This window comes from Eptesicus fuscus, chromosome 13, assembly GCF_027574615.1.
Source record: "Eptesicus fuscus isolate TK198812 chromosome 13, DD_ASM_mEF_20220401, whole genome shotgun sequence".
Lineage (NCBI taxonomy): Eukaryota > Metazoa > Chordata > Mammalia > Chiroptera > Vespertilionidae > Eptesicus > Eptesicus fuscus.
Genome location: NC_072485.1, coordinates 6,692,382 through 6,716,438, shown reverse-complemented (window position 1 = coordinate 6,716,438; position 24,057 = coordinate 6,692,382). Strand labels below are relative to the sequence as shown.

Sequence of the window (24,057 nt, the reverse complement as noted above, 5' to 3'; positions counted from 1 at the left end):
TTTAATAACTTCGTGTGTTCTTGATATCAGATATGTCATTCTTCATTTCTGTCTGGTTCTTGTTAATGGCCTCTATTTTCCTTTTCATGCTGTTGTAATTTGCACTAAGTTCCTGAAGCATCTTTATAACCATTGCTTTTAACTCTAATAGGTTGCTTGTTTCCATTTCATTTAGTTCTTTTTCTGGAGATTCCTTTTTTTCCCCTCTCATTTGGGGGTTATTTCTTTGTCCCCGTTTTAGCTGTCTCTTTGTATTTGCTTCTATGTATTAGATAGAACTGTTATGCCTCCCATTCTTTGTGGACTGGCCTAATGTAGAAAGTGTCTTGAGGTGTCTAGTGGTGCATTTTCTTTGTTCACCTGAGCTAGATGCTCTAGGAATCCCCTTGTGTGTATTATTTGGGCTCTCCTGTTGTAATTGGGACTTGATTATTGGTGTCCCATTTGTGAGAGGATCTCCCCTCTGACTTGCTGCCAATAAGGTTCAACCCCAATGTTGGCATGCCACCTGTTATACATATATGTGCTTTGGGTCTGCTATTTTTAGGGCTTGCTGGATTTTGCTCTGATGTTGTTGAATCTGGTCCCTTGGTGTTTCTATCCTGGACCTCCTGAGAGCTTCTTTAGTGAAGGTGCCTGTGAGTCACTCTCCCTTTCTGGTCTTGGGAAACCTGATTCACGCCCAAGAGGTTGAAGTCCCTCGTATTCCAGGTCGGGGGCTTGTTAGCCCAGAGGCTGGGTCTGCCTTGAGTCTCACACCTTGATTGTCCTGTTCTGAGGTGTACTCACTTCTCCAATGGAGGTGGTCCCACAGGTGTCAGCTTCAGATACTTGGGATCCTGCTGGTGTTTGCCTCCCAGTGCTGTCTGGGGTGGTATCTGCAGTGGGGCCCCAAACACAATTTCTGACTAATTAGATCAGGTGAAGACTCAAAGCCTCCAGAGATACACCTCAGCCTGCAGACTGATTGGAAGGAGTCATGAGTAACATTGGGCAATTGTCCACAGGTGAGGTGAGGGTTTCCTTCAGGGTGGGGCAATTGCTTCTGCCTGGAGGCTAATGGTTATTCTCAGACTCTTAATAGGCCTCAGAAACTCCACAGGGTGGGTAAGGGGTTTTCCAATAGGGTGGGTCAATTGTTTCCCGTCCCCCCCCCCCCAGGCTAAAAACATCTGGATAGCAAAGATCTGCCCAAGAAAGATGATCTCTACAGTGTGAAGGAATGACTCAGCACAGAAAACCAGGGTATTTGCTTTCTGATCTCTAATCCCAGAGCCCTCAACCCTGGCTTATGCTTACACAGCTCCAGTCCACTCTGCCCTCCCTCCCTGAGCCCAAGGTGAGTGGCTGCACTCAAAATTTTGTGTGTTGGGCCTTTAAGTGGGTGCCTGCATTTCCAGCTATATCTCCCCGACAGACAGCAAGCCCCTTGTTTTTCACAGCCAGATGTTATGTAGGTACCCTTCTCAGTTCTCATGCTCTCTGCTGGGGGTCCCAGCTTGGGAATTAGATCCCAGAGTTCTCAGTGGTAACTCCCCCCCCCCCGCCCCCCAGCTGAGATATCTCTCCAGAACTTCAGCTGCTGTCTGTGGGAACCCAACCAGCCCTTTCACGCCTCTGCCCTTCCTACCAGTCTCTATAGTCTTTCCATCCTTTGTTATCAGGGTTCTCTCCAGCTAGTCTTCAGTTGATTATTCATGATGGTTTTTTGTATTTTAGTTGTAATTCCAGTTTGGTCCTGGGAGTGTGTCTGTTTAGTATTAACTTACTCCACTGCCATTTTTTTTAAAACATATTTTATTGATTTTTCACAGAGAGAAAGGGAGAGGGATAGAGTCAGAAACATCGATGAGAGAGAAACATCGATCAGCTGCCTCCTGCACACCCCCCACTGGGGATGTTCCTGCAACCAAGGTACATGCCCTTGACCAGAATCGAACCTGGGACCCTTCAGTCTGCAGGCCGACGCTCTATCCACTGAGCCAAACCAGTTAGGGCTCCACTGCTATTTTTAATCTTAATCTAGCCATTTTAAAATTAAGACTGTTGCCTCCCTGTGGTCATTAACCATAAACTAATCTCAACCTTTTATCAATCCGTATCAATTTCCCACTTTGAAAGACTCACCTTAAACCAACTGAGCCCTTATCCCAATTCCTGAAGATAATAACTTACCCAAATATTTGCCTTTTGAATTATTACCAAGACTCTGTCAATCTGATGTTCTTCCTTGCTATAGGTTTAATAACTCAGCTTTGTTTGATCAACAGGTTTCTGTGGTGATCTTTGTGGGGAGTAAAACATTGATAGGCATATCTTTTCAAATATAAATGTAAATATTTATAGATAATTTGATATAATTTCTGAGATCTGCTCCAAAATTAATTTTTTAAAATCAGAAAGTAGATAGGGGTAGAAAAACTTATCATAAAGTTTTGAAGATGGGAGTTCATTATAATATTCTGTCTGCTTTGGTATGTTTTAAATTCTTTATGATAATAAAAAAGTTCTTTTTCTTCTTCTAGTCCTTAAGAGGAATGTTCATGAAGATCACATTAAAGTTACACTATCTGACCATGACTATCAGACTCAAAACCAGAGAGCATCTAGGCAAATGTAGCTTAAGTTATATGAATTTTGCTCTTAATGGAAGGCAGGAAAGAGAAGACTGGTTATAGATTTGAGAGAAATAATTACTTTTACTGCCCTCTTACAACAGGCAGTAAATATTCAACTTGATAGTAAAGTGGGATAGGAACAGCTTCCCTCCCCCAACCACTTCACCCCTAATTATATAACTAATAGATATAACCAACTCAAATTTTACATTTAAATATTGGTTAAAGGTGGTAGATAACATTTCCTGTGCTTTATTTATTCAGAGCGTGAAACTGTGCTATAGTCTTCTGAGTTCTTAGTTGTGCTTAAAATGTGCTCCCTCCTGTATTCTGTTCTGGAAAAATGAAGCTTCTTATAATTTTGTTAGAACCTCACACCCTGAAATGGGCAGTTATTATTATTACATACACACACAGAGTGATGCTCAATTTGAGGTTTTGAATAGCTACTCATATAAGTTGACTTTTCTGTGCATTTGTATCGAGGTGGATCCAGCTCAGGTTGATGTCCTGGGAACCAGTGAGGCTCTCGCTTAAATCCTGAGGGAAGAGAAAAGAGAAGACAAGTGGAATCAGTCAATAGTAAGAGTCTTAGTAACCAATTTCATTATTACTTCTGAGGGAATAGAGAGTGAGTTCTGTAGAATTCAGAAGAGAGAGAAATCATTCACTCATTCATTCATTTATTCACTCATTCAGTTAACTTTTATTTGAGTTCCTTCTATGTTCCAGCCTTGAATTAGGTCCTGAGAATTTAAGAATTAAAAAAAATAGTCCACCTACTATGGTTTGAAAGTGGCATTTTGTTATTGTAGCTTGTATCATATGTTGTTTCAAAGTAGTGTCCAAACTGGAAAGAAAAAGTAATAGATTAAAAATATAGGCGTCTACATCCAATATTTGGAAATAAAGGACACAGTGACATGAATTCTAATATGTTCTGTCATATTTTAGATTAACTAGAGGTATATATACCATTAGAGGTCTATATATATTACTCTATATCCTACTAACTTTCATAACCTTTTTATGTTTACTTAAGAGACCTAAAGGGCAAGGACCAGGGGGAAAGCTAGCCTAAGTCAGAAGACATTGCATATTTCTTTAGATGAATAAAATTCAAACAAGAAGAGAAAGAGTACTACCCATATTTTTATTACCTTACAATAATATAATATTCAACTTGATAGTAAAGTGGGATAGGTATTCCAGCTAAGAACAGCTTCCCTCCCCCAACCACTTCACTGAAAAGAAGTATGAGAGATTTCAGCATTAGAAGTTATCAGATTCTTGCCTCTCAAATGGCCACTATTTCTTTTACTAACAGAAAGAAACAAGGGGAGAGAAAGTTACATTACCTGGGAAGGCAAGGGTTTGGGCTGTATTATATTCCTTAGATCATATCTTTCCTGGTTCCAGTTGCCTATCAGGGTACGATTTGAATAGGTATTCTCATTAGTGGTGCATCTCCATCCATACTGGAAAAACTTGGATATATCATTCCAATCTGTCCACACTTCAGCATGGCCATCTGCATTAATGAGGCTGCCATAGTGAGGGTTTGTAAGGAAACAGGAGAGGAACTCTCTCTGGGAAAAGATGAGAAAAGAAAAGCTTCTTATAAAAATCAGAGAGCAGAAAAGGCCTCCCCTTTTCACCCTTGGCCAAACATAATATAAGCACACCTCACTAAGAGTCTAGGCTTTCCTTCCAATTTGATTGCTGTCATTCTGTTTCCTTTTCTCCAGGTCCACAAGTCCTTTGACCTATCCTCTCAATCAGCAGTAATGAATGACTATATAGATTAAATGCTCCCCTCAAAAATACAGAAAAACTTTAGTAACCCCAATACTATATACTAACTAAATGTTCAGGTAATTTTGAGATGTGGGAATTTAAGAACCAGGATTATTTCCCTGGCCTGTGTGGCTCAGTTGGTTGGAGCATCGTACACCAAATGATGGTGGGTTCGAGTCCCAGTCAGGGCACATACCCAGGTTGTGTAGTGGGTCACCAGTCGGGGTGCATACAGGAGGTAACTTATCAATGTTTCTCTCTCTCATTGATGTTTCTCTCTCTCTCTCTTCCTCTCTCTAAAAAAATAAAAGTATTGTTATAGTCAAAGAGAATAGGGATAAGTGAGAACTGGAAAACTAGATAACACAATAAATGATCAATAAATGATAGTTTCCTTCCTTCTAGGGCCAATTCAAATGCAATTATTCCATATGCCTTCCCTTGTTAACTTATTTGTCTCACAACGTACTTCATGTTCATATCTTTCTATATTTATAACTTCTACCATGTATCAAGAGTTTTTAAAAATATTTTTAATTGATTTCAGAGAGGAAGGGAGAGGGAGAGATAGAAACATCAATGATGAGAAAGAAGCATTAATTGGCTGCCTATTTCATGCTCCCCTCTGAGGATCAAACCCACAACCAGGGCATATGCCCTAATTGGGAATGGAACCATGACCTCCTGGTTCATGGTCGACGCTCAACCACTGAGCACACAGGCGGGGCTCAAGAGTTCTTTAAGTAAACTTTCAATACCCTATACTGGACTGTAAATCCCTGAGGACAGGATTTGTGTCTTATTCATTATTACACTCTCTTCTTCTGCCTGACCTCTCAATCAACAGTTCTTTGAACATACCAGATGACCAATATCTGAATTTCAAGTTGTAAGAAATCAAAAGAAGCCTACCCATTTTTATTTTTGGCAAAAAGAAAAAATGAAAGTCTGGTCCCTTGGCTTAGGAACAAGACATTACCTTCCGTAAAGAAAAGTAATCTGATCCTGAGGAGCTTATGTTGTTTGTAGATTCTCTAGGAAAGTGACAGAAAACCTTACTCTTCTGGTCCATGTTCTTTAAAAGAAGAGATGTCACCAAACCTGGCCCTCCCAGTCCTTAAGCAGAGAAAGAATGTAGATCACTCGATCACCATGACCAGGTCACCACTCACCCACCTTTCCACAGGTAGGGACAAAGCCAATACTGTCCTCTCACTTGATGTGCCTTTGCAAAGATAGGTGGATGCACTGATGTCAACAAACAGCATAATGACTAAAGCGTAGCTGGTACCACAATGTTCAACAGGCTTAGTATTCAGGCAGCAGACCAAGGCGATACTGTCCTGGGGCAGTTGGATACATACCATCATCCACTCAGTTTTCCACTCCTGGAACCCGGGGCTTATCTTTGACACCAATTTCTCTTTCAACCCCTTACATCACCCAATCATGAGGTCTTGTTGATTTTTTAATTAGCCCACTAGCCTCTATCCCCACTGCCAAGTTACAGTTCAGATCTCCCTCTCAGCCCTGGACTCTATGACTGCAAAAGCATTTGATCTCCATGCCATCAGTCTAGTTCTCCAATCCTTCTGTTTTGTTAATCCTCACCCGAGGATATTTTCCCATTGATTTTGAGAGAGTGGAAGAGAGAGGGGAAAACAGAAACATCGATGTGAGAGAAAAACATCAATTGGTTGCCTCCCGAATGAGCAGCAACCAGGGCCCAGACCTGGGAGCAACCTGCAACCGATGTATGTGACCTTGACTGGAATCAAACCAGGACCCTTCAGTCTGCAGACTGATGCTCTATCCACTGAGCCAAACCAGCTGGGGCTTTCCAATACTTCACACAAAAAAGCAGGACTTTCGAAAATAAAAATTTGTGTCCTCTTCCTATTTAAAATGTTTCGGTGTCTGGCCACTGTTTCAGAATAAGGATCAGGCTATTAAAATGGCTTATAACGTTCTGTATGGCCTGGCCCCTGCTTAATTTTTCAGTGTCATCTATTATCTACTGTCCCTCCAACTACATTTTCAGCCAAACTCTGAAAAGGGGGTGGGCGGAGTATGGGGAGTATGCTTCTCCATCATGCTTCTGCATATATTGTTCCTTCTGCCTCTTCACTCCTCTTGACTCGGGTAGAGTATACTTTCCTCCCATAGCTTTCAACTCGTTTCAATGCCAGGGAATCTTTCACTCCCCCCCCCCCCCCCAAATTTCAAGGTTTCCCTTCTGTGTGCTCCCACAGCACCCTGAATTACTCCACTCACAGCTAAATCAGAATTGCCTCTTTTGCTGTGCGTCCTTCACCAGACCACAAGCTCAGGGAAACCAGAGGCCACATCCTGCTCATCCATATTCGCATCTATCTAACCGTCCTCACAGTGGCACACAACGGGCACTCAATATTTCTCGAATGGATAAAAGGCAGGAGATGGAAGCACCTGGAGACATTCCGAGCAGTAGAGACAATGGCCAGCAGCCATTTTGGATGAGACGAAGACTTCTAAAATCCTCCGTGGCAGGAACCAGCAGAACACAGCCGACTTTAACCTCTCGTCGGCCCGAGTCCCGCCCCGCTTCCTTCACTCAGAACTCGCCTCCCCCGCGGCCTCTCCCTCTGCGCTACCGACTGCTTGTGACCTCATGCTTGGGTGACGAAGTCGCTCAGGGCCACCCAAGGGCTCAGAGGATTTTATTTCAGACCCTCGAGGGGGTGGGCGGAGTACGGGGGCGGCGTGGTCGGCGTCTCCCTTTTGCACTCATAGTTATTTTCATCCCGGGGTGCTGCTGTACTAGTTTGTCCAGGCCACCGAGCGCTGTGGCGCGTCATCAACCGGCGACGGGTGAGGCGCCGCCGGCAGGAGACCCGCGACGGAAGTGACGTATGCACGAGCGCCGCCGAGGACGCCAGCGGGAGAGCAAGTTGAGGCCATGGCCCCTCGGCGCCTCCTCTTGGTTGGGGAGGGCAATTTCTCCTTCGCCGCCGCTGTGAGTGAGACCCTGGACCCGAGCACTAGTCTAACGGCCACCTGCCTCCAGCGCCCCGCCGACTTGGCGGGGGACCCGGCGGCCCGGGAGAACCTGCGGCGCCTGCGCGAGCGAGGTAGCGAGGCCCCGCCCAGCGGCGGCGCGACCCACACTGGAAAGCGGGGAACGTGGGCGTTCCGGAGAGGATTGCTCCTGCAAGTCCGGTGGAGATTTAAAGACCTCCTGTCTATATTTCGTGCCAGGTACAAAGATACGTTTTGGTGTGGACTGCACCCAGCTGGCAGATGCCTTTGAAGTGCACGACAGGGAGTTTGACCGAATTTGTTTTAACTTTCCGCACTGTGGACGCAAAGCTGGAGTAGCCAGGAACAGGGAACTGCTTGCCAAGTTTTTCCAGAGGTGAGGAAAGGAGAGCCCTCACAAGTAAAGACGTACATTACATACTGCACGGGGACATTTTAGTTTGGGAAGTTAGGCTCACGTGTGTAAATTACTATGCTAGGTTTAGAGAGAATATAAAGCTCTATAAGAATACAGTCTCATTGGAAAGTCAGACGTATAACCCTGAAGGCTAAATCAAAGTACAGGTAGTGTGCCTTGGGTGTCTAAAGGGCTGATCACCTATTTTTGATCATGCAAAATAATGGTAACCAGTGTAGTCTAAAGGTGAGGAGCATGGATTTAGGAGCCAAACTGCCTGGACTCAAATCCACGCCCACTACTTAATAGTTGTATGATTTTAGGTAAGCTTACTTAATCCTTTTTTGCTTCCTCATCTATACACTGAGGATATTAATAGTAACTACTATTCTAGATAGCCTCATAACTTTATTGGGACTTTACCACAGTGCTTTACATCAGCAATTTTCAACCGGTGTCTGGAGGCAGGCACACTAGTATACCAAAACATGTGGCACAATTGCAGGTCTCTGGGTCACAGCTGTTAACAAACTTCACAGAGGCAATATTTCAAGTAAATATTTGAAGTATAGAACTTTATAGGAGGGGAGTGAAAAGAACAACTTTCTCCACTGGGAACTGTGACACAGCTGCAAGAATTTTTAAAACATGCAATACCTGATTGTTTAGTCAGGGGCACTGACCTCTTTTCCCTTAGATTGTCAAATAAAATGACAACAACCAAAACAACAATAGCCGTCCAGTGTGAATGAATCAAATTTACACCTATTTTTTGTGTCAGATAAGCAAAAAATAAACTTTTTGATGTGCTGCAGAATTTTAGTAGTTTATGTGTGCCATAAGATGAAACAGGTTGAACATCGCTGCTTTACACTATTTACCAAAGCATGTGGCATAATTGGAGGTCTCTTTGGGTCATGGTTGTCAACAAATTTTTCAGAGAGGCAGTATTTTAAGTTAGTATTTGAAGTGTAGAATTTTAATAGGCAGGAGGGGAGTGAAAAGAACAACTTTCTCCACCAGGAAGAACAGCCTGATCGGTGAATCCTGTATAGGAACTTTGCAGACATTGACTTTCTGTAGCATGTAGGTGAACAATGCAAATACCAAGCTGGGTAGCACTGTGGTCAGGCACTAGTGTCAGTTATGAGTTGAACATTGAATTTACATTCTAATTTACTTCCAGCTATTTTCTTTGCATGTTTGAAGTCTAATAGACCTTTGCCAATGGGTGTGACTAGATTTTAATTATTTCACAGCCAAACCATATATATATAACTCACTCCTGTGATAATTGCTACTTGTTTCTGATAAATGGCTGGTATTCTCTCCCCTCCTCCACACCCCCATTAGCTGTGCAGATGTTCTTGCAGAGGAAGGAGAAGTCCATGTGGCATTGTGTAGAGGACAAGGTGGGACTCCTGCTGATAATCCCACAAGAGAATGGCACAACAGTTGGCAAGTGGTTGCCATGGCAGCTCTAGGCGGATTCATTTTAAGTGATGTGCATCCCTTCAGCTGTGAGGCTGTGCCAGGGTACAAGTGCACTGGATATAGGTAAGTAATAACAGAGGTCTAAGTCGTTTCAGCTCTCTCACTAATTATTAAAAAAAACTCATAGGTAAACTTTTTTCTTGCCAATTTCCTGATTCAGTCTCAAACACTTACTTTCCTTAACAATAACAGACTTCATACTTGGTATCTATTTTGCCAGGAGTCAAGATAAGTCATTTCATGTAGAAGGTGCTTTGAACCATATCTTCACCCGGAGCTTACCCTTTAAAGGTTCACAACCGAGAATCTTCAGGGTCAAACTGGGTGACCACTGGTTTTCTTTTCCAGAACCAGAAGCGCTTGTAGGAAAGTTGAACAGGTAACTGGTATTTTATCAGAAATTACTTCTTTCTCTAACTGTATCCTGATTGGCTTGATGGCAACCATATATTGAATGGATGCTACATATACTGTTAATGATGTTGGTGCTCTGAATACTTGTCAGTCTAGCCTACATAAGTCTCTTTAGAACTAAAAATTTTCTGGTATATTGTATGGACGGTGGTTGTCAGAGTTTGAAACACATGATATCTCTGTTTATCTTAAGGATAATTCTTTTCTATGTAGCTATTTTCACTTTATATTCTAACTACATTATAATTATTTACTATTTTAAGTTTAAAAGGTTATTTTGTGTTTGTGCTTACACAGGGGTTTCCTAGAAGCATCTTCCTGTCATCCGATCAAAACCATAAATGAGAAACTGATTTCTGAACTGGGCAAAGCTTTCCCTCTAAAAAGGCTGAAGTGTTCTTTCCCTTTGCTGGCACCTGGAGACACCAGTGTTCTCGCTTCCTGGAACTGTGACATTCTATCAACTGTCTTTTGGATTAATCTCCTCGAGGATAACTCAAATTCTGAGTCCCTGACTGGTGGGACAACAGAAGACATGGAGGACTTTCTAGTGTCACTTTCAGAACTTAGCTTTCCTAAGAGCCCTGGAAGAGATGGTAAGGAAGAAGCTCCTGAAGGAATCTATGCCCAAACCAAGATCTGGCTTAGACCGTCTCTCCTAGTTCATGTTCAGGCTGTCATCCAAGCACCAGACTTCCTCCCAGGTTCTTTGTACATCCTCAGTGGACCTGTCTTTCAGAAGTGCCACATCTTACCTTTCACAATGCCAGCATTTCACGAGACTTTATTTATCCTTGGATTTAATAAAAATCCAAAGGATGACTGTCTTCAGTCACTACTGAACCACCTGAAGGGCATTCTAGATAGCCTTCTGACTCAGACATTGCTGGAGGGTTCTAAACTGAGCAATTCAGTAGAATTTGTCCTTCAACCAAATGGGAAAGATTATATGATTAATGTGAAGTCTCATAATTTTGGCCCAGATTGTGCCAAGGATCTGAGTATTGGGTCTGTTACCACATCTATTCCAAGCATTATACATGAAGAACAGTGTTTTGTGTTTGTGTCTATGAACTTGGACCTATTAGCCATGCTTGTCTGGGGTATCTCTGACTGGAGGATGTTGTGGACCTTTGATAAACGTTTTCTGAAGAATTTTGTCCCTGAGAAAATAGAACCCTTTAAAAGTTATTGCCTATATCCTCCAAGCTATGTGCATGATATTAGTTTTTGGTTAGATGAGAAAAAAGGATTTGATGAACTAGAGTTTCACACTGTGGCCCGAGCAGTGTCCCAGGACACTGTCATATCCATACAATTTCTTAGTCGTTTTCAGCACCCCAAGACTAAACAGGTCAGTCTCTGCTATAGACTGACCTACCAGACCTGTGACAAAGCCCTTACCCAGCAGCAGGTAGCATCAATGCAATCCCAGTTTAGGAAAGAGATTCAACGACTACATGTGATACCTCGGTAGTTTAATAAATTTATTTCCTCAGCATGATCCTTACGAGTATGAGATGAAAAACCCCATTTGTAACTGGGAGTCCTCTCTGGACTATTTTTTTTTGTAAAATCTTTTACCTTGTGACTGTTGACTCTAAAGATACCTTGTGACTCGATCACTTAAACTTATAGACTATAATGTGATTGGAGACCTTTGGAGTTGTGCAGTATTTTGATCCTGAGTAATGACTAGGAAAATAAACAAATAAAACATCATCAGGTACTTTAGATGCTCTAATGCTAAAGAGGCAATAGAACTTGAATGTCTCATCAAATATATATAAACGAGAGGCCCGTGCAGTGGTGGGGTCCCTTGGCCTGGCCTGCGCTCTCTTGCAATCCAGGACCCCTCAGGGATGTCAGACTGCCTGTTTCGGCCCGATTCCCACAGGCCAGGCCGAGGGACCCCACTGGTGCATGAATCCATACACCGGGCCTCTAGTATGCATATAAGATCTTTGGTTAATCTCCTCCCGCCCTCCCCACTTCCCCCTCCAGCTGAGATTCATCAGTCTGTTCCATGTTTCCATGCCTGTGCGTTGAGCATATGCCCCCTGGTGGTCAATGTGCGTCATAGCGAACGATCGCTTAGGCTTTTATATATAGATATATATTTTTCCACACTGTCAATTCCTCTTCCTTTAACTATTATATCATCTCACTAAATCTATGTACAAGAGTGCTTTTTAGTCAGACCAACACTTATTAGCTTGGGTAAGTTGCAAGTGCTCCATTGGTACCATCATCATCATCATCAGTTTTAATCAGTGGTTGACTACTGTTAAAGTCATGGAACTAATAGGTATCAGATTTAGAGTTTATATTTGGATCTGAATATACAGCCCAAGTTCTTTCTGCCACTTTGTTACTTTACTTCCCTTTCCCTGGTCTTCAGCAGTAGTCTCTCAACTGTAATTAACTCTAAAGTTTGTCCCCCTCCTAGATGTGGGCGCCTTCTGTTGTAAGCATCTCTAGGGGACACTGGGAGATTGGCTCAGCCCAGAACTCTGAAGAATGTGAATTAATATATGTTCCTATTAATTAATAGTTAGGTTCCACTAATTGGAATTATATTGTGAACTTTATGAAGGAAATAACTGTGCTATTTATTCTTGTATTTGGAGAAGAGCATATATAGGAAAGCAAGAATAGAAGCAAAGAAACAAATTTGGAGGTTATTATGATAATGCAAACGAGATAATGGTGACCTGGACCAGGGTGTAAGAAGTTGTTGGATAGGGCAATATTAGAAGGACTAGCTGATGAATTAAATATATGTGTGGGTGGAAGGTGTGGAGTTAGAGAAATCAACTAGGTTTTTTATTTGAGCAACTGGAAGAACTGAGTGTCATTAATAGGAAAACTGGTACAGGAGTAAATTTGAGGAGTGAAGAATTAAGAAATACCTTATGGACACATGTATTGCTTAGCTCTCCACATCCTATATAATAAAAGGGTAATATGCAAATTGACCCTACCAGCAGAACTACCGGGAATGACCGGTCGCTATGATGTGCACTGACCACCAGGGGACAGGCGCTCAATGCAGGAGCTGCCCCTTGGTGGTCAGTGCACTTCCACAGAGGGAGTGCCACTCAGCCAGAAGCTGGCTCATGGCTGGCCAGCGCAGCGGCAGTGGCAGGAGCCTCTCCTGCTTCCACAGCAGCACTACGGATATCTGAATAACAGCTTAGTTGGACATCCCCCAAAGACTCCCAGGCTGCCAGAGGGATGTCTGACTGACAGTTTAGGCCTGATCCCCTAGAGAGTGGGCCTAAGCCATCAGTCAGACATCCTCTGAGGGATCCCAGACTGCAAGAGTGTGCAGGCCAGGCTGAGGGACCCCCCGAAATGCACAGATTTTTGTGCACTGGGCCTCTAGTAGACTATAAGCTCATTAAAGGCAGGTTAAGTGATGTATAGTTGCCAGGGTGTTTCTCAGCATCTAGAAAGGTTCAGGAATCTGGAGAAGGGCTGCTTGTAAATTAATAAAGAGACTAGACATGAAATATAAATTTGGAAGGCATTTTGGGGAGCCAGAGGAGACCTAGCTTCAGTAACCAAGTTCTCTGAATCTCTGGACCCCTAGCTCTTTATTTACACAAATTGCCCTAAGGCAAAGCAGATATACATATCAAAGGCAAGGTTTGGTATACAGTAGGCATTGTCAGGTTGGGGGAACTGCCCTCAGCAGTTCCAGTAGCAGGCAATAATATATGCAAATCTTTAGGTTTGGGGAAATGCTTTTGGCTATTCTAGCAGGCAATATGATTCAGCCTTGCTGAATATAGAAGCCCATCAACCTTTTGAGGACTTCTTGCATTTTATTATGCCATGCTGGAATTAGCTTCCAGCATATAGCTTTCATCCATCCCTAGCAGTACCTGGTACATGAATGAGGTAGCATTTGAGCTGGATCTTAAAACAAGGGTTTGGCTCAGTGGATAGAGTATCAGCCTGCAGACTAAAAGGTCCTGGGTTCAATTACGGGAAAGGGCATGTACCTTGGTTGCAGGCGCGATCTCTGGCCCTGATGGGTGTGCAGAAGGCAACCAATCTGTGTGTCTCTCTCATATCAATGTTTCTCTCTCTCTGTCTCCCCACCTCCCTTCCACTTTCTCTAAAAATCAATGGAAAAATATCCTTGGGTGAGGATTAACAAAAAAAACAAACAAACAAACAAAAACCCCACAAGGGCAGGGATGTCATGGCAGGTTTGTTAGGCAGAGAGGCCATGATTCCAGGCAAAGGGCATACATGAGCAGAGGTATAGATAATGGAGCATTTAGGGAACTTTTCAAGCTAGTTAGTTGGAATGTAAAATGTGTATAGGAAGGTAGTAGGAGATGATATTAGAAAAGCAGGTTGGGGCTGGAGTTTGTTTATGAAAGACTGCAAATGCTACAATAAGGAGTTTGCATTTTATTTGGCAGGCAATAGGAAAATTGCAATTTTTAACTAAGGATATGACACAAGAGTAGTGCTTTTGAAAATTAATTGGACAGTGTTGCACAAGATAAATTTGAGATGGGAGTTCCCTGTAAGAGTGCTATTGTAGTGGTCCTAGATAGAGGAAGAAAGGGGCCTGGATTAGAGTGAAATGAAAACGAGATGGATGTATGAGATATAGCTAGGCTAGGATGTCTGAACTGGATAACTAACAATTGCATGTGAGAATTGAGCAATATACTCAATTGCCATTTTCAAAACTTGGAATTTTTTAGTATGAAATCATAACCTGGGACTCTGTCAGGTTGAGCATTCCCCCTATAAACTTGGTAGTTACAGGTACAGAGCTCCACAGGATGGGATAGAGCTGTGATTGGGGGAGTAGGGAGAATGTCAGGAACATGTGAATGACCCCTGGGGGTCACAGGCATGATATCAGATGCCTGTATAAAAATGCATATATGAAATCAGGAGAAAGTTCCTGAACTCTGGGTTGGATGAGCATGGGCTTTGTAGTAAGTCCTGGGTTGAACTATGACTCCTGAGTTGGGATGGAATATGGCTCCACCATTTCGTAGCTATGCAGCCTTGGACTTTGCTAGGTGTGATCAAATAATTGAATCAATATCCCCTCCCCTGGGAACTGACCTTTAGCCACTTCACAACCAAAATTCCCTTTCGCTTAGACCACATTCCACTTGCTAAGACCATTATCTTTCCCCTCTAGACTTCCCCAGGATCCAACCCTCCCAGAGAGTTCCCCAAAAAAGCCCACCTACAGTCCTTTAAAACCTCCGACTCTCCATCCCTGGGTGCTGGCGCCATTTTGGGGCTCAGCCTATCTGGTTCCCAGATGAGCTAATAAATTTATAATTCTTTACCACTTTCAGCCTTGTGGATATCTCCTTCGGCGACCTTAGCATTTCTTGCCAAAACCCAGGAGGGTTCAAGGGGAAGGGGAGCCATTGCTCGGCTTCGGTCACCCCAAGTTTGCTGCTTGGAGAGCAGTAGCCAGCAACACTTGTCCTGGGTTTACCTCCAAATCCTACTTGGGTGGCTCAATTGCTGGCCTCGATTGGGTACCCCTCCGTTAGTCCCTCCCAAACCAGCCAAGGAGGATGCCAGATCAGGAACCTCTCCTCCTCCATCGCTGACCCTCCATCCCACAACTGCCAATCTTCTCTAGGTGAGTGACGTTCCACAACTTCCCTCCTCTGGAGACTTCTGTCCACTTACTCTCATTGACTTCTCAAAAGTCCTCTCATCTCGAAAATCCTAGCACTAGGCAGAAGAGTCCTCAGCTGTTCGGCTTTGGGTGCTTCTGGCCTGGGGGCACCCAGTCTAGAGGGTCACCCCTCGCTTCTCATGGTGATTTGTTTAGCAGTGAGGACGTCTGCCCTAAACAGCCACCTTTGGATTTGTGGTCTGTCATCACCCTTCCCCTCATGTGGACCACACTATTCTTATCATGGGGAACACTCCCTCCGAATCCCCTGAAACAACCCCTCTTGGCTGTGTCCTTACAAATCCCAACCACCTTAGACTCAGGGGTAGATCAGGCCCAAGCGCCTCCTTTTCTTTTGTAACACTGTTCCGCCACAATACAAACTAGATAATGAGTCTCTGAAAACAGCACTTTCAACTTTAACACATTGTGAGACTTAGATAATTGTTGTCACTGAGATGGCAAGTGGTCAGAGATTCCCTACATGCTGGCCTTTTTCACCCTTCTGTCCCATCCCTCTCTCTGTCAGTCCTGCTCTACCTATCAGGTCCTTCTCCTTCATGCAAAACAACCTATTCTTAACACTTCTGATGCTGAATCTACTTTTCACCCAGCAACCACCTTCTCCCAGCACCCCTGAGAGTCCAAATCACGACAACTCGAGTTCCAATACAGCCTTTTCCCCACCTAACACTCGCTCTCTGGCCACCCAAAGACTGCCTTCCTCTACAGCCACTTCTATTCCCATGCCCATTCTACCCCTGAGGGAGGGAGCAGGAACTGAGGGCACAGTCCAGGTCCACCTCCCATTCTCTGTGTCTGACCTTTCCCAGATTGAAAAAAAGGCTAGGGTCTTTTTCCACTGACCCAACCACTTTTACCAAGGGATTTGAGTACCTGACCCTGACCTGGCACAACATCTATGTCAGCCTGCCCTCCTCTCGAACCCCAGAGGAGAAGGAACAGGTCTGGCTAGCAGCTCAGGACCATGCCGAGGCCCTCCATAGACAGGACACAGCAGCCAACCTGGTTAGCACTGATGTGGTCCCCCCAATTGACCTGAGAAAGGAATCTCAGGTTAATGCTCCAGGGCGCCAGTTCCGTAGCCATATAATCCCATCTCATTGCCAGACTCAAAAAGGCTGCCCATAAGGCAGTCAACTATGACAAACTCAATAAAATCACTCAGGTCCCTGACAAAAACCCAGCTCTCTTCCTCTCCCACCTCACAGAGGCCTTACAGAAGTTTACCACCTTAGACCCCACCTCCCCAGAGGCAACCCTTCTTTTGAACACCCATTTTATATCCCAATCAGCCCTGACATACGTCACAAACTTCAAAAAATAGACATAGGTCCACAAACCCCTCAAAAAGACCTTGTTAACCGGGCCTTTAAAGTCTTTAACAATAGAGATGAGGAGACCCAAATCCAAAAACAAAGGCGAGATCAGGCCAAGGCTGGTGCCCAGATGGAGGCCTTCCAGCTCCTAGCCACCGCTCCCATGAACCCCAAATGAAGTGCTGGTCCTCCAACCAAGGGTAAGTCAGGGGCTAAGCCTCCTCTGGGCCCATGTTTCAAATGCAAACAAAGGATACTGGGCCAAGTCCTGCTCAAACCCAGACCCCACCTGGTCCCTGCCAAGGTACAGAAGGGAAGGCCACTGGAAATCAAACTGTAGTCTGGCCCCTCCAGGTTAGACCTCAGCCAGTCCAGCATGGCCACCCTTTGCATCCGGTTTGGAGCTCCCAGACCTCCTGGGACTGGCCACTGAAGGCTGAAGCTGCCCAGGTCCCGACAAGGCCCCACAGACTTACATCACCAGGACAGAGTCTCGGGTAATGATTGTGGTGGCAGGTAAGCCGATCTCCTTTTTAAGTGACACTGGGACCACTTATTCTGCCCTCCCTAAATTCACTGGGACCTTTGTTCCTTCCTCAGTCTCTACTATGGGGGTTGACGGACTAGTCTCATAGCTCTTAGCCACCTCACCTCTACACTGCATCTTACTAGATAACCCGTTTATCCTCTTTTCTCACTCTTCCTCAGTGCCTGACCAGGGCTACCTTGCATCCCCTCATAAAGCCCAGTTGTCCCGATCCACAATCACCTACCTCGGTTTCACTCTCACCCCACAAAGTCCAGCCATTGCCTCGGACTGTAACGCCTTATCTCCTCCATGACTGTCCCCTCCTCTAACAAGGAATACTCCCCTTTCTCAGGCTCTCTGGTACTTTCGCTTCTGGGTCCCCAGCTTTAGTCTTCTTGCAAGCCCCTCTATGGTGCATATGAAGGGACCCCTCACTGAGCATTTAGATCCCAAGGCCAGTATCTCACCCCTTTAATGCTCTGAAAACTGCTCTCACCTCAGCGCCTTCTCACCCCCCTTCTCAAAGAACAACTTTCTTTACTGCTAAACTGCAAATACTTACTGAGCAGTCCTGCTATAGTAGAAGCTGACGCCATTATCACCCAAACTTTAGCATGTTATCTCTAAGGAAAAATGTGGCAGTTTTAAATCCAAGCAGCTGGAGGCCCGGTAACTGCAGTCCTAGAACAGGCTGCAGGGCCTGCTCTCTGCGCCCCCCCCCCCCCCGCCCGCCCCGTTTCTCTCCAGCCTCATATGTCTATACATAATTTTCCAAAGTCTTTGGAAACTTAAAGGCTTTGGAGCATTGCTGGGTTAAATGATAAACATCTAAATATTCTGAAATAACATAAAATACTGAAACATTGATTGCTAGACATGAACACATCCGCCTGCTCTAAGCTTTTTTTTTTTTTTTTTTTTTTACAGGTCTCTTGTACTTTGTTGAAGGTATATTTTCTTGAGAGTAAGAGTATATTTAAAACATGTTCATAAACATCAATCTAAGGAATGATAAAAACACTGTTTTTTATTTTAATGATGGTTATTTCAGAACGGGTAGAAAGGTTTGTGAAAATTGTAGAAAGGTTTGTTCCGTGAGTCAGGACATGATCACACCTGATGTATGAAGCTCTGACTCTTTCCTGTTGCTTAGGTGCTTAGATTGGGCCTAGACTTCCTTTATTTCCATCGCTCATTCACAGTCCTTGACACTACCATTGAAAGCCTCCACAGATCTTCCTGCTTGGTATCTAGGAACTTCTTTCCCCTTTTCTAGCTTTTTAAAAAGTCATACACTGCTAAAGAAACCAAGTTGGGAATGATCCCATAATACAGGGAAATAACAAAGCAGACCAGGAGGCCAAGGCAGCTGCTCAGAGGAAGCTCCATCTCCCCAACTCTTAGCGATACCTCATATAGCATCCCAATACACTCCAGAGGAACTTCAGTCCCTATTAGCTCTTGGGGCCACTTGGGAAGATCCATGGTTAAATTTTCAGGGAAACCCTAGCAGGTTTGGTTCAGTGGATAGAGTGTCAGTCCTGTGGACTAACGGGTCCCAGGTTCAATTCTGGTCAAGAGCACATGCCCAGGTTGCTGGCTAGATCCCCAGGGTGGGGTGTGCAGGAGGCAGCCAATCAATGATTTCTCTCATCATTGATGTTTCTATCTCCTTCTCCCTTCCTCTCTGAAATCAATAGAAATATATTTTTAAAAAAATTTTCAGGGAAAATATATCCTTCCTCAGGGACAGGCCCACAATATCTTACGGGCTATTCATAATTCCCTACATAGAGGATACACACTGCTTTTACAACTCCTAAAACCCCTCATCACATGTCCTAGCCTAGCCCCCTACTGCAAGATATCACCAAAACCTGTTCTACTTGGTACTCAGTATCTCCTCAAAAACAGGTCAGACCTTCTTCTTTCCCTACTCATCAGTCTAGTGGCCAAATCCCTGGACAAGACTGGCAAATTGACTTCACTCACATGCCCCCTATTAAAAGCACCAAATACCTCTTAACCCTAGTAGCTACTGGGTAGAAGCATTCCCCACTGTGTCTGAAAAGTCCTCCCAGGTCATTCAAATCCTCATTCAGCATCTCATTCCCAGACTCTGCCTCCCCACCTCATTACAATCAGATAAAGGACCTGCTTTCCTCTCTCAAATAACTCAACAGGTCTCCACTCTGAACATCCAGTGGAACTTACACACCACCTACCGGCCCCAGTTTTCAGGCAAGGTAGAAGAGGCGAATTCCTGAATTAAGTCTCACCTAAATTAACTCTTAACACTAAAGAACCTTGGACTACTCTCCTACCTCTAGCCCTTAAACACATCAGGGCACCCCAAATCCCACCCTCGGTGCAACCTCCTTTCTTAGTCTCATTAAACTCATGTAGGGAAGACTTTTCTTATTAGGAAACTTCCCTTCCACAGAGACCCCTCTAGGAGACTGTGTCCCCAGTTTATTTTTATTTTTTAACCTTTTTACAAATATATATATTTTTATTGATATCAGAGAGGAAGGGAGAGGGAGAGAGAGAAGCATCAATGATGAGAGAGAATCATTGATTGGCTGCCTCCTGCACACCCCCTACTGGGGATTAAGCCCACAACCCGGGCATGTGCCCTTGACCAGAATTGAACCCGGGACCCTTGAGTCCACAGGCCGATGCTCTATCCACTGAGCCAAACCAGCTAGGGCTGCCCCTTTTTAAATCTCGCCTGGCAATTACTGAGAAAACATGCTGATCAGGTCCTCTCTACCGTTTACAGGAGACATTCCCCCTACTCCTCTACAGCCAGGGAGCTGGGTCCTCCTAAAGGAAACCCTTCTGTCAAATAATTTATAGCCCCGATGGCAAGGCCCTTATCAGGTACTCCTAACTACCCCGCCTGCAGCTAAACTAGCAGGGCATACCCCATGGTTCCATGCTTTTAGGTTATTATCCTACAGTCCAGGCAAATCAAGCCTCCCTTCTTTTCCCTACTTATATTCAGTCTCTTGCTAAGGTAGCTCCTTCTTCCATCCCAGTCATAGTTCCCATCACTCTACACACCCCACTAATCGCCCAAGCCCCTTTGTGCTTTACAAGGTCACAGGGCAATATAACAGTATGCCATCTCCCATCATGAGCTTGCAACACCACAGTTAACCATGAGCTACTGAACGGCCAGTGGTCCCAAGGGGTTGACTACCAGGTCTCCCCGGAAGCCAATAGTTATTTCCTACAGATGGTTTGTTTTATTTCTTATTCAACCATCCAGGCTCAATGCTTCAGCTGCTCCTTTCCTTCCCTTTCTCTTTTCCCTTGGATAACAGCCCATTCTAGCATTCCTTCCCACTTTCACTGCAATAGAATCTCAACCACTCATCTGTCACCCTTATCGGTAGCACCATGGCAACTACCCTCTCAGTTTGGAGGGTGGAACTGGGAAAAGGAACCTCATACCCTTTAGTCCACCTCTTCTCTCTACACCTTTCAGCTTGTTTCCATGATCAGGGATTTTTCGCCCTTTATGGGGAAAACACATATATTTGCCTCCCGACCAATTGGACAGGAACCTATCTCTCACCCAATGTAGATGTAGCCCATAATAATCAATCTTACTGTCCCTGTAACCTATCATATCCAACACAAAAGGGCAGTCCAGATAATCCCTCTCCTCATAACCCTCAGTATCTCAACAGATGTTGGGACTGGCATAGGAAGCTTAACCACTGCTCTACAATATTTTGAAATCCTGTCTCAGGAGCCCAGATGACATTGCCAAAAGTTTAGTTCAAATTCAGGATCAGAGAGATTCACAGCAGCTGTAACCCTCCAAAATCAGAGAGGACTAGACCTCCTAACGGCAGAGAAAGGGGGTCTATGCCTCTTTCCAGAGGAAGAGTGTTGTTTTTATGTCAACCAGTCTGGCCTAGTCAGGGATGCCACCCAAAAATTAACAGAAAGGACCACAAAGATTAGAGAACATCAATCAAATTCATGGGACTACTGGCTAAAAAATATAAATTGGTATACCTGGCTACTTTCCTTCCTAGGACCATTAATATTCCTATTTCTCATCCTTGGTTTTGGCTCATGTACTTTGAGTCATTTTTCATCTTTTCTTCAGGATGGCTTTTGAGTCTTCACCAACCAGTCTCTCAGGGAAATCATGCTGCTGCAACCCCTAGCTCCAACCAGGAGGAATCTATACAGTGTTCCAGCTGGCTACAATCAAAGTCCATCCCCTTATGATCTTGATGTCCCCTCTCAGATGGAAGAAAGGACATCCATCCCTGTTCCATAAAACAAAAAGGCTGGAATGTTAGGTCTGATCCAATAACTGAATCAATACCCCCTCCCCTGGGAACTGACCTTTAGACCACTTTACAACTGACATTCCCTTTTGCTTAGACCACATTCCACTTGTTAAGACCATTGTCTTTCTGCTCTGGACTTTCCCAGGATCCGGACTGCCCAGAGAGTTCACTACCGAAAAAGCCCACTGAGAGTACTTTGAACCCTCTGACTCCCCATCCCTGGGTGCTGATGCCATTTTGGAGCTCAGCCCATATGGTCTCCAGATGACCTAATCCTATCTAATAAAAGGCTAATATGAGTTTGACCAAACTTGTTATGATGTGCGCTGACCACCAGGGGGCGGCGAGGAACAAAGGAAGGCCCCAGAGGAAGGAAGCCAGAGGAAGGAAGGCCCTGATTGAACCGGATCGCTGGCCAGGCCTAAGGATGCTACCCGTGCATGAATTTCATGCACCAGGCCTCTAGTTAGTTTATAATTCTTTAACACTTTTGGCCTCGTGCCTTCCTTGGTGACCCTAACAGGCCTCAGTTTCCTTCTCAATAAAACAAGGGTGTTATGAGTATTAAACTTAAAAAGGATAAAATATGTAAAATGCTTACCATAATGCTGTAGTAGTGATAGGGGGACTTATAACCTGATAGATAGAGCATTTTAATTAATCTGAAAAATAATCATATTATTTTAAAATTTAAATCTTAAAAAAAAAATTAAATCTTAGAACACATATACTTATGTGAATAGGGGGTTAAGTTTTTCTTAAGTTTCCTTTTCAAGGCCTGTGCAAAGCTTGACTCAGCTGTGAATCCAGCAAGCTGAACCAATTATCATGGTCTGACCAATCCACAAAATACCTTGACATGCGCAGACAACACTAAATTTCAGCGTGTTGGGACCAATGGGGGCGAATCCTGGAGTAGAAAAGAAATAGAACCTGAGACTACTTTCACCGTCACAGCGATCCCTTCCACCTACTTGTAACGCTGGGCATTCCTCCCTGCCTCTAACTCTCGCCTCCTTCACTTTTCAGCATTCTCCACTCGCCTACAAAAACCATTCTTCAGAAACACACACACCCCCTTTTTTTATAGAAAGCTTTCTGCAAGGTGAGTACGCGGAGATATTCAGTTAAAAATCATAAATTTAGTGTTGTCTGCGCATGTCAAGGTCTTTTGTGGATTGGTCTGACCATGATAATTGGTTCAGCTTGCTGGATTCACAGCTGAGTCAAGCTTTGCACAGGCCTTGAAAAGGAAACTTAGGAAAAACTTAACCCCCTATTCACATAAGTATATGTGTTCTAAGATTTAAATTTTAAAATAATATGATTATTTTTCAGATTAATTAAAATGCTCTATCAGGTTATAAGTCCCCCTATCACTACTACAGCATTATGGTCAGCATTTTACATATTTTATCCTTTTTAAGTTTAATACTCATAACACCCTTGTTTTATTGAGAAGGAAACTGAGGCCTGTTAGGGTCACCAAGGAAGGCACGAGGCCAAAAGTGTTAAAGAATTATAAACTAACTAGAGGCCTGGAGTCAAAACATCATCTCATCAACATCATCTCATCACCAGATAACCAAGGACAATATCGGCATCTGCGGACCTCCAGGGCTACCAGCTGCATTCCGTTGCCAGCCTCACCTGAGCCCCATCCCCTTCCCCTTTATAATCTTATCCCCTGCACCTTGCTGTAAGACAGGATTTGAATGCTTGTGAGCGCCCTGTCTTCTGGGTTGGCTAGCCTTCTCAATAAACGCCTGATAGGATTCACCCCTGCCTTCGTTATTGGACACAGAGACAGGCAGCCGGAGACCAGTAACAGTAGCAATGAAAGCACTGGTGTATGGTTGAATTTGCCACATAGAATTCCTTGTCTTTTTTTTTTTTTTTTTTTGGGGGGGGGGTGTCTTTCTAGGTATATTAATTTTTAAAATCTTTATTGTTGAAAGTATTACATATGTTCCCTTTTTTCCCTCATTAACCCCCTCCAGCCCGCCCCTGCCCCCCACTTTTTTCTCATTCTGTTTTCCACTCTTAGCCACAGGCTGTCCTTACCATTCTTACCAAAGTACAGAGAGGGCAAGTTGTCCCTGACTTTTTAAGGGCCTCCCCTTTGGTAGGCAGCTGTGCTATGATTTTTAACTGAATATCTCCGCGTACTCACCTTGCGGAAAGCTTTCTATAAAAAAAGGGTGTGTGTGTGTTTCTGAAGAATGGTTTTTGTAGGCGAGTGGAGAATGCTGAAAAGGGAAGGAGGCGAGAGTTAGAGGCAGGGAGGAATGCCCAGCGTTACAAGTAGGTGGAAGGGATCGCTGTGACGGTGAAAGCAGTCTCAGGTTCTATTTCTTTTCTACTCGAGGATTCGCCCCCATTGGTCCCAACACGCTGAAATTTAGTGTTGTCTGCGCATGTCAAGGTCTTTTGTCCCTCGGCGGACACCGTTTG

At 44.1% G+C, this 24,057-nt stretch overlaps 2 protein-coding genes across 3 annotated transcripts; one reads left to right on the top strand and one right to left on the bottom strand.

Moving 5' to 3' along the window:
• Nucleotides 1–2,834: 2,834 nt before the first annotated feature.
• Nucleotides 2,835–7,236, bottom strand: CFAP68 (cilia and flagella associated protein 68). Of its 2 annotated transcripts, none has more exons than XM_008150160.3 (4): nt 6,864–7,236; nt 3,977–4,207; nt 3,402–3,468; nt 2,835–3,158 (listed from the first exon to the last, which is right to left on the bottom strand). In XM_008150160.3, exons 1-4 carry the CDS (start codon nt 6,903–6,905, stop codon nt 2,983–2,985), a joined length of 516 nt encoding a protein of 171 aa, XP_008148382.1. In that variant the 5' UTR covers nt 6,906–7,236; the 3' UTR covers nt 2,835–2,982. The 2 variants fall into 2 exon arrangements, with proteins under 2 accessions (XP_008148382.1, XP_028014339.1); XM_028158538.2 differs by lacking the exon at nt 6,864–7,236 and adding an exon at nt 5,395–5,600.
• Nucleotides 7,237–7,282: 46 nt separating this feature from the next.
• On the top strand, nt 7,283–11,499 carry FDXACB1 (ferredoxin-fold anticodon binding domain containing 1). Its single transcript, XM_008150158.3, has 5 exons — nt 7,283–7,525; nt 7,653–7,809; nt 9,184–9,387; nt 9,545–9,703; nt 10,036–11,499. The coding sequence occupies exons 1-5, from the start codon at nt 7,354–7,356 to the stop codon at nt 11,213–11,215; spliced, it is 1,872 nt and encodes a 623-aa protein (XP_008148380.2). The 5' UTR covers nt 7,283–7,353; the 3' UTR covers nt 11,216–11,499.
• The last annotated feature ends 12,558 nt before the right edge of the window (nt 11,500–24,057 follow it).

Excerpts from the sequence above, each read along its gene's own strand:
- FDXACB1 (XM_008150158.3), top strand. The coding sequence starts at position 7,354 with ATGGCCCCTCGGCGCCTCCTCTTGGTTGGGGAGGGCAATTTCTCCTTC. Across the intron at positions 7,810-9,183 it reads CTTGCCAAGTTTTTCCAGAG|CTGTGCAGATGTTCTTGCAG; the intron begins GTGAGGAAAGGA and ends CACCCCCATTAG. Across the intron at positions 9,388-9,544 it reads TACAAGTGCACTGGATATAG|GAGTCAAGATAAGTCATTTC; the intron begins GTAAGTAATAAC and ends CTATTTTGCCAG.
- CFAP68 (XM_028158538.2), bottom strand. The coding sequence starts at position 5,487 with ATGGACCAGAAGAGTAAGGTTTTCTGTCACTTTCCTAGAGAATCTACA. Across the intron at positions 3,469-3,976 it reads CCAAACCCTTGCCTTCCCAG|TTTGGACACTACTTTGAAAC; the intron begins GTAATGTAACTT and ends TTTTCTTTCCAG. Across the intron at positions 3,159-3,401 it reads AATGCCACTTTCAAACCATA|GATTTAAGCGAGAGCCTCAC; the intron begins GTAGGTGGACTA and ends CTCTTCCCTCAG.